The following is a 10,615-nucleotide window of genomic DNA, read 5'->3' as shown; positions in this document are numbered from 1 at the left end:
GCAGCAACAACGAAAACATCTCCAAATACATAGATTATTTTTTGCAGCCTTACATGCAGAGTCTTCCATCTTTTGTTAAGGACACCACCGACTTTTTAATCAAACTCATGAAAGTGAAATGGAATGCGAACTTACTATTCTTAATCATGGATATTGAATCCCTTTACACGTCGATACACCACCAACATGGCATGAACGCGTGTAAGAACTATCTGGACAGACGAGATATTTGTTTTCGTGAACATAACACCATGTTAATGGAAATGTTAAATATCTGTTTAACCACTAACTTTTTCAAGTTTCAGGGTCAGATTTATGAACAACTTCGAGGTGTGGCGATGGGCTCGTGTTTTTCCCCCAGCTACTCATGCTTGCATGTTGGCTGGTGGGAGGAACGCGAGCTACATACCACACATCGCCATTGGTTACCTAACATCAAACACTATTGGCGTTTCATAGATGACGTCTGTATAATCTGGCAGGGAACAGTGAAAGATGCTGAAATCTTTGTTGAAGAGATTAATAGGAATTCCTTTAATCTAAAATTCACTTCCAGCATCACGGCTGATTCAGCTGAGTTTCTTGATGTTAATATTTTCATTAAAGACAATCGAATTGAAACCTGCTTACACAGAAAGGCCACAGCAGGCAATTCAATTTTACACGCACACAGCTCTCACCCTGCCCATACGATTCGCAGTGTCCCTTATGGGGAATTCATTCGTATCTGCAGAATATGCAGTGAAAATGACTCCTTGGAAAAATGCCTCCATGAATCCAGGCAACGTTTTCTTCACAGGGGATATTCTGATTTGATCCTTGATAAGGCTCTCTACAAAGCTCGCGCAATTGAGCGCAAAACACTTCTAATGCCCAAAATTCCTGTGAGCCCTAATGATGAAAATACTGTGCGACTCATCACTAACTACAGTACACAGGAACACAAAATCAGGAACATCATCACGTCTGAATGGCCTATAATCCTCACGGATGTCATTCTTGGACCTATACTACCTAGAAGTCCCAATATCACATTCAGAAGATCCCCCAGTATGCGTGATGCATTAGATAGATCTATGCCCGAAGAACCTCCAAAAAAGATTCTAACTACTAAGACAGGATTCTTTCGGTGCACTTCGTGTAGAGCTTGCACGTTTGCCAAGAATAGTACCCACTACTACACAGCATTTTGTTCCACACCTGTCCCTATTCGTGAACACCTCACTTGTAGATCTGAATTTGTTGTATATAAATTGAAATGCACATGCAACCTAGAGTACATTGGAAGTACTAAACTTCCGGTACACCAGAGAATATTGCAACACATCCGTGCAATTGTAAATAGCGACAATAACTACCCAGTCGCGCGACACTTTCGAGCTGTTCATGATAAAAAACTGAGAGATCTTGAATATACAGTTCTGTGCTCCGTACCTCAACCCGGACGGGGAGGTGACAGGATGAAACTTCTTCGGCAGCAAGAATCACATTTAATTTTGTCCTTAGATACTAAGGCTCCAAATGGTTTAAATCTGACCGAAGATCTGAGCAATTTTCTATAACTGTATATTGTCAGTTGGAGTTAATTCTTCTTTTTGTACTATGTACGTGAGTTATCTGATGGGGTGTAGACTTTCGCAGAGCGGTTGGCCGGCTGGCTAACCCTCATTTGTATATACTTTGTTTAGGTGTTCATCACTCCGATTATATTATAATATGTATCTTGTGAAATTTTACACCTGATTGTATAGTTGCTAGTTATGTTACTATGTGTGCCCTGTCAGGGCAATTTTTGACTTCAGCTGTGACTAGGTTTAAGACTTTCTTTCCCTCTTATTTTTTTGCTGTCACCATTTATTTTCTTAAGTTTTGTTGTGCTTTCTCCTACACGTTTGGTCTTATTATTTATTTCTATTTTTCGTTCATTATATACTTTTTTATAATTTTCTTATTTCCATTATGTTTTCTTGGGCCCTGGTTTGATCTAGGAATTGGAATGATATTCATTTTACATGTTGTGATTCTTAGCTACTCATTGTTAGTTGAGCAATTCAAAAATTACTTTCTGGCATTAGGTCAGTAGGAACATGTTGTTTTTTGGCACTAAGTCATTATTTTGCTAGTTGTGATTGATAATAACAGTGTAACCTTATTTTGGTTTTTCAGGCACTTGCCGTCACTGCTATTTGTAAATACACTATCTTTCTAAGTATCACAATATTGTATATAGTATCCACACGTAAAACAAGCAGTTTGTTTCTGTTTTGCGTAAATGTTTGTTACTATGCAAGTCCAAGCATCTATTATGTTTCATTCAGTGTTACTTTGTTTCGATATTATTTGTTGAACTTTTAGTCCTTCCTTTGTTATTATGAACTGGAGAAGGCGTGTAACATTAGTGGTGGTCATTGAAGCCCTTTGTTTATGTTTAGTATTTAAACATTTTTTTGTTTCTGGCGCATTGTGTGATCAAGCTCTCTCGTAGAGCGAAACGCGTCATTCCTATTAAAAATACGTTTTCCCTGTTGTCCACTGTGGATCTACTTTTGTGAGGCTTTATCGGTTTGCTGGCTGTGAGGTATCGTGAGGTCTAGACCGTTGGTTCCCGTACTGTTAGGAACCTGGACTGTTTGCTTCATACATATATACATATACACATATATACATATACATATATACATATACATACATATACATATATACATACATATATACATACACATATATGCTCTTGCTTGCGAGCATTCCTAAGAACGTGGGGGGCCTGAGCCACGGTGAGATTGGGGGAGGTATCGGTGAAGCCCTCGGGACCTTCCGCCCTATCGGGTTGAACATTTTTGACTGTTTGTGGAGGCAGCGCACTTGCGTAACAGGAACTTTTTGAGTCTGTGGGTATACGAAGGAAAACTACTACATCCAGAATGCCTGATGTGACGCCCACATGGCCGGGATTTGTAATCAATTAAAAGAGATGTTCCATACTTACCTGCTTCCTCATTCATTGCGCCAGTGATCAAGAGCTCTGTTGTAGCTCGAAAGGCGTATGGCAGTATCGAAAGGCTTGAAGTCATGCTGACACCCCTCCACCTGTGGCATCGAGTGCAGTTACCCCTGCGTGAGTGGCAAATCCTCAAGGGCAACTTTGGTGGAGAAATATATATATATATATATATATATATATATATATATATATATATATATATATATATATATATAATCACCAAATGAGCTCTTGCGCTCTCGAGAGGCACTCCCGACATCTCTGCAACCTTGCATGTGCGCCTCACGCACTTTCTCCAGATAGTAGTTCTGACTCCCGACGCGTTTCGAGGCCACTCCGCCTCTTCATCATGGGGACACACAGAAGAATGTACAAGAACCTCCTTTAGTAGCCTTCATATTTTTATTATTCTATCAGGCAAACACCGCCCTCAGTGGGCGTGGCTCCACAGATTAACCATCAGCATGATGGTATTCGTAGTCCTCAAGGTGGGTCTGAAGTTTCCCTTAAGTAGGTTACATTCTTCTGTGCAAAAATTAATGTCCTTATTAATATCCTTTAGTATAATATTTTTCATTGGTTGTTAACAGTTTTTTTTTTACAACTAATGAAAACCCCACCCATTTCCTTCACTACCTCTTTCACTTTGGAGAGAACAAGACCTATTCCTTTCTTCTCTTCAATTGTTTGCAAAGAATGGCTGCAAGACCACCAAGCAGCAGTGATGACTCTGATGACTTTCTCCAGGAAGAACCTCCTCAGCCAAAAGTGAAGCAGCTTTTCATCTGGAAGTTTTTTAGCATTCCAGAATGGGAGAAGAAGGTGAATGCTCCTAAAGTGGAATGTAAGATCTGCAACACTATTCTGTCTCGTGGTAACCCCAGGAAAAAATACAGCTTTGGGAACTCCACAATATTCAGGCATGTCCAAAGAAGGCACCCCCAAAACTATGCCCGGGAGAGTGTCAGGGACCTGGCACAGAATGCACCTGGAGATGGCGCCTCGACTTCCACCAGAGGAGCAACATCATCGGGGAGAGGAAGAGCAGTCGAGCTGATACCAAATATTCAGCCTGTTTTTAATAACATTACCATTAGGTGTAAGCAGTGTGACGAACTGCTTTGTTATGGAGAACAGAGTATGCGACTAATTGTTCGAAAAAGAGAAGAACGTTGCTGCCCTCCCCAGCCCTCATATTTCCCCTTTTTTTTGCTCCTGTTGAGCAGTTTGGCATTCTAGTTTTTTTATTGTTCTTGTTATTGTAAAAGTTCGGAAAAAGTAAAAAATAAAATAAAATCTAAAAAAGAAGAAAAAAAAGTTATTTTTAGAACTACCTCCAATTCTCCAAAAAGAGCTATATTCTTTATATATTGTAAAGGAGTGTGTGGTGAGCTCAGGGTGCGCGTACCGGTGAGCGTACATGGGAACGCACCCAGCGTTTATCCCACAAAAATTGCAAAAAAAAAAAAAAAGGTTTTTTGCCCTTCAGGGTCCTTCTAGGCCCCCCTCAGAAAACCTAGGGGGTCAGGGGGTGTGTACCCTGCCCCCTTTTAATCAATTCCCCCTTTTTATTTTCACCACTATCCGGACTGTTTAGAATGTCGACAGCCAATCACTTCTCCGCTCGCGCACTCCCGTAGCGCGCCAGCAGCGCTCCCCAGTACGCGTACCGGTGAGCGCTCTGAGCGCGCCTATAACACTGGAGCAAATTTCACCAAATATAGCAAAGGCACATCTGCGTGCCAGTCCCTACAATTTTGCAAAGTTTGGCGTAATTCCGTTCAGCGGTTCAGGCTGTAGCCTTCTTAATTCGTCCTATGGAAATTAACATGGGGAAAACACGTTTTGGGACCCCCCCCCTTTTTTCTCAGCCCCCACTTCACGAATCCCCCCGAAACTTTCAGGGAAGGAGCGGGCCTAAATTTTGGAAATTTACCCGAAAATTTCTCAAGTTATTCCCAATAGAATGTTGCAGATTTTCTATGGTAGCTAGGTCCTAACTATAACTACCTACGGCCAGTAGGTTATATATACAAACACATATATATATATATATATATATATATATATATATATATATACAAACACATATATATATATATATATATATATATATATATATATATATATATATATATATATATATATATATATATATATATATATATATATATATATATATATATATGTATGTTCCTCTTGCAATGGATGCACAGGGACTGTTCTGGCACAAACAATCCTTTCAAAAGAGTCAAGTTTTTTTGTTTTGTTTTACTAGAGGGTGGACTGGATGGCATCAGATAAGCTTTATGCTACACAGTCCAAACACTGTCACAAACAACAAACAATAAGACAAATCCAGTGCCAATGAATATGCATCTGCTTACCTAAAGCAACACTGTCAGCCTTCGGTCGTTGTGAATAAGGATGATTTCTGTACACTTGATCAATGATTTTCTCCTTCACTTGGGTCATTGTATCACAGCTGAGCACTTTTACTGGTATGGCTTCTGCTCCTTCGTCTTGAGCAATGACATTGACAGTCTGTGAAACCGCAAACATACAGTGACTGAAGTTAGTAAGCTCCTTTCAAGACTTTTCTGTTAAAGTTCCAGCATTCTTCAACATCAACATTGCATACAGTGCAATAAGGAAACTCATTACAAACCTTAAGTGAACAAAATGCATCAATCAGCCAAAAGCTAGCTAACAGAATTAAACTGTGCCATGAGGCAAAAAAAGCTTTTTAAAAATCTATATTCCCAAATCGATCAGATTTCACAATCTAACCTTATTTTAGGATGAGCCTAAGGTAGCTTAATGCCATTCCAAAGCATGCATGTCCTTGAAGATAGATTATCCCAACCATTTTTTGCAGTGGACATGAATTGAAGGTTGAGTTTCCATCTGTAGAAGACCAGGATTAAAAACACTCTCCAAGCATTATAAATATTTTTTTGTTTTGATTTTAAGTACAATATTTTTGGTCCAGAAAAATAACAAAGGCCTGTGATACATTTGAGAAATCTGAACTGTTCTACAGGCATTTTAAGATGGAAGGTATCTATGAGGACCAGTGCGTGTTCATGCCGGGCAGAGGCACCCACATGAACCTACGAAGGCTGGCGCATGTGATGCACTCTGTCGGAGACAGCAGCAGTAATTTCACTTGACATCGAAAAAGCCTTCAACACCCTCCAATGGGATTATCTGTGGCAGGTTCTGCTTAGAATGGGGTAGGCCCAGAGTTTGTGGCATGGGTGCGACTTATGTACCAGAGACCCACAGTTACGATGTGTACAGGCGGGCAGGTCTCTAAACTGATCACCATCGAACGGGGTACAAGACAGGGGTGACCCCTATCCCTGCTCCTATTTGCAATCGCTATGGAGCCACTTCCAATACAGCTCCAAAGAGACAGAGTCCTGGGGCCTAGAGGTAGACAGACGGACCCACGTCGTGTCCCTATACGTGGACGACGCCCTGGTGTACATGTGTCAGCCGGCTGAGGCTATCCTGGCCCTACTAACCGTCCTGGATGATTTTGGTGTAGTTTCCGGATGCATAATTGACCCCGCGAAATAGACTGCATTCCTGATGGCGGGTCAGGCGGGGCTTGAAGTGGCTGCACTCCCACCGATGTCGCTAACGAGGAAGAGCGACCATTTTCGCTATTTGGGGATGCAGATAGCTCACTCCACCGAAGCCCAATATGCCCTGAACACAGGGAGAATCCTCAACAACCTGGAGTCTATACTTTTTGGGAACCGGTTACCATGGTCCGTCATGGGGCAGGTAGCACTGGGATTACTTCATTACAGGGCTCTTCAGAGATTGAAGGTGGAAGGTTTGAGGACAAGATGATGGTACAGAGACCAGATTCCGGTTTCGATGGAAGCACAGAAGGAATTGGTTTGGTGGTTAGACAATCTGGATGCCTGGAATGGCTGGGCTATTTTTGGAGTATGTTCTGATTACGTGCTGGAGACAGATGCAAGCCTTTTTGGTTGGGGTGCTTGTCTAGGTCTACAGGATACAGGTGGCATAAGGTCATGGGAAGATTGAGCACATAAAAGGCTTGGAGATATGAGCAGGACTATTTGCGTTACAGAGTTTGGGGAAGGTGTTAAAGCATTGCAATGTTGTGTTGAAAATGGACAATGTCTCGGTGGCTCAATATTTATACCAATTGGATGGCAGCAAGTTGAGGAATCTGACTCAGATTGCAAAGGAGATTGGAATTTTCGTCTGGAACAAAAAAAAGATTTATAGGCAGAGTATTCTTTAGCTCAATCCAATATGGTAGCGGCCTGGAATTCGAGGTACCTCAGGGACCACAGCTACGGGAAGCGGAATGTTAATTTATTCCAGAAAATTTAGCAAGTGTGGGGGTCCCATAAACATGGTATTATTAGAGCCAACGCAGACATTTCAGTTACCCCGGCATTACAACTGGAGGCCAGGTCGTCAAGCAGAGGAAGTGGATGCATTTCAGCAGGACTTGAAGATAGTATAGAGATATGTTTTCCCTCCTTTTGCGATGAGACAGAGTGTACTGTTAATGGTGAGGAGGAAGAGGTGTCAGATAATTCTAGTCACTCCCTTTTGGACAGCTCAACTTCGGTTCTACGGTTGCTGGTGTTAGAGGTGGAGGACATGCATTTGATTCCGAATTCAAAAATGCTGTCAGGGCCAGAAAGGGAGTTGCATCCTTTGGTATGGAAGGGGCTTTGCGCCTTTTTGTTTGTAAGATTTCTCAGGAGGAAAGCAATGTGCTCAAGAAATCATGGGCACCAGGCACTAGAAAGAGCATAGAGGAAATGGGAATGTTCGGGCCTCAAGAAGGACTTGGATCCTGTGAAGGTTTCCTCCATAGAGGTTTCGAATTTGTTGTTTGAAAAAGGCAATTGACAGTTACTTGTTATAAGTCTGCAGAGGTGGTAGGTCATGCTACAGTAGGAGGATGCTCAACAGGAAGGGATGTCTCAATTTGTAGAGCGATGACATGCATAAAGTTACAGAACCAGAAGCTGTTGGAGGTGCTGGAATGGGAGGATCCACTTTCTTCCATGGTGATCCTTTTGGGGGTGTTCAAAGGCATTGGGGGCACAAGGGCGAAGAAAGTGTTCCTACACAAAGCCCTCCTAGTAGCAAAACGGGACATTGCTGGGGGTTGGATGTCTCCTGGCTTTCCTACCCTGTCAAGACAGGGAGTAGAGTGGTGCGCGCAGCAGGAACGTGTGGTTTTTTAGTCTTGTGGCTGCCTTCAAACATGGGCGGGTATGGGGGGAAATGGCTGGATCAACTGGCTGTGGGTTTGTGTCATGGGCCTCTTTTGTAAGGTTGCTGCTCCATGTTTACTCAATGCTTGGCCTTGTACAGACTGCCTATCTCTATCAGCACAGTAACTATTTATACCTTAAATTCTGTTCTACGGGCCCAGACAGGCGAAATGCAATAAAGGTTTTTTTTTTAAATGATACAGAGACCTACTAGGTATAGGTATAACTGCCCTGAGGTGTATGTCCTAGGAGAAGGGCTACCCAACCTATGAGTGATAAGTCTGTTGTAAGTATTATCTATGGAACAGGTTTGAGGAACGGGTGCCCTTTGGACACGTTTTTGGTGTTCCACCACAAGAGAGAGCGATGTGCGCAGCGGTCTACCAACACCAGATCTATAAGTTGTCCTTGAGCCCAATTCCACTGTTGTGCTAGACATTCCTGTAATGGACGCATTTGAAGTCTTGTATACGGTACAATAAAAATGCAAGATGCCATTGTGCCTATGAGTTGCATGAACAGTATGGCTGGGAGAGAGTGTTGGTCTTGAAATTGTGTGACTAAGGCTTGAATGCTCACTATCCTGGCTGGACTGGGATATGCTAGAGCTGTAGAGGTGTTTATTGTAGCCCCTAGATATTGGTGTATATGAGAGGGCTGGAGATGCAACTTGGTTTAGTTGATCGTGAACCACAAGTTGTGTAATGTCTGAACGGTTTAATGAGTGTGATTAACACACCGACTGAATGACTTGGCCGTTATTAGCCAGTCGTCGAGATATGGGAAAACATGGATTTGTTGTCTTCTGAGATGTGCTGCTACTACTGCAAGGCACTTTGTGAACACACTGGGTGCAGTTGTGACTCCGAATGGAAGGACTTTGAACTGATAGTGTTTTCCGTCCAGTATAAACCTAAGTAACTTCCTGTGAGAAGATGTATGGGAATGTGGAAGTAGGCGTCCTTGAGATCTAGTGTGGCAAGGAAGTCGCCTTGTTGTAGCAGCTGGAGCACTTGTTGTAGAGTGATCATGTGAAAATGATCTGAGTGTATATATAGGCTGAGGGGCCTGAGATTGAGAATAAGTCTTAGTGTCCCATCCTTCTTGGGTATTAGGATGTACAGCGAGTAAATCCCTGTTCCTTGATGTTGTAAGAGAACACACTATTGCTTTTTCTGAAGCAATGAGAATACTTCTTGTTTTAGTAGCGCAAGATGTTCTGTGGACATGGGACGTTGCCTGGGTGGTATTTGTGGAGGGGTAGCTGTAAGTTCTAGGCAGTAACCATACTGGATAATTTGTCTCACCCACCTGTGTATTGTGATGGAATTCCAGACAGGTAGGAACTGTACTAATTTCCCCCTGACTGGAGTGGAATGTTGGGGGGGGCGGGGGGAAGGGGGGGGGGGGGGGGCGGAAGGAAGTCACTGTTTTGTGGTGGGAGAGGTACGATTGTTATTACCTCAACCTCTTCTTATTGCGGTTTCCTCTATAAACGCCTCTAAAGTAGCCTCTATTGGGGGATGCTTGTGTAGTGGCTTTAAAGGAAGATGAGTTGTCTGTTCCCATTTGTTTGGAGGCTCCTCTATAGAAGAAGGACGACGAAAGGAGCCTCGTGTTTGTGGGGGCTGTAAAGCTCCCATGGATTTGGCAGTCTCAGTTTCTGTCTTCATTTTTTCTAGTGCAGTGTCCACAGCCGGGCCATAAAGTTGTTGTTGGTTGAACAGCTGGTTAAGGATAGTGGTCTGGACCTCCTGCTTAAAACCTGTGATGTGGAGCCAGGCATGACACCTAAGGAGCACACTTGTATTTATGGATCTAGAGGCAGCGTCTGCTGCATCAAGTGCACTTTTTATTGACGCATTTGAAATTAGTTTACCCTCTTGGATGAGATCATTTGCTTGTGTTTTATATTGGTCAGGCAAATGTTGTAGTAGGGTTTCCAACTGGTTGTAGTGGGCCCTATCATATCTTGCGAGCAGTGCTTGGGTGTTAGCTATGCGCCAGTTATTGGCAGCTTGGGCAGCTATTCTTTTAGCAGAAGCGTCTAACAACTTGGATTCTTTATCAGGAGGTGGCGCTTCTCCTGAGGTTTGGGAGTTAGCGCGCTTCCTAGCATTAGAAACTACTAGAGAATCCAAAGGCAACTGTCCCTCAATGTAAGTAGGATCTGCAGGGGCAGGCCTCTACTTTTTCTAGGGTTTAGAATCCTGGCACCTACGGGATCTATATACACTTTGGGGCATGCTTAAGGACTCCCTTAATCATTGGCAATATTTGCACTGACTTTTGGGACTGGTCAAATATATCTAACTGAGTCCTCTTCTGCCTC

At 42.7% G+C, this 10,615-nt stretch overlaps 1 protein-coding gene across 3 annotated transcripts in view; it reads right to left on the bottom strand.

The window, feature by feature from the left end:
* The window catches only part of PLXNB2 (plexin B2), a 629,238-nt gene that overhangs the window by 47,692 nt on the left and 570,931 nt on the right, over nt 1-10,615 (bottom strand). For all 3 annotated transcript variants that reach the window (XM_086967392.1, XM_086967395.1, XM_086967394.1), the window contains one exon: nt 5,389-5,545. In XM_086967392.1, coding sequence (XP_086823518.1) covers nt 5,389-5,545 — 157 coding nt within the window. The remainder of the gene's footprint in view (nt 1-5,388; nt 5,546-10,615) is intronic.

The sequence above is a fragment of the Lissotriton vulgaris genome, chromosome 1_1, assembly GCF_964263255.1.
Source record: "Lissotriton vulgaris chromosome 1_1, aLisVul1.2, whole genome shotgun sequence".
Classification (NCBI taxonomy): domain Eukaryota; kingdom Metazoa; phylum Chordata; class Amphibia; order Caudata; family Salamandridae; genus Lissotriton; species Lissotriton vulgaris.
This window is presented reverse-complemented; position numbering and strand designations above follow the sequence as displayed.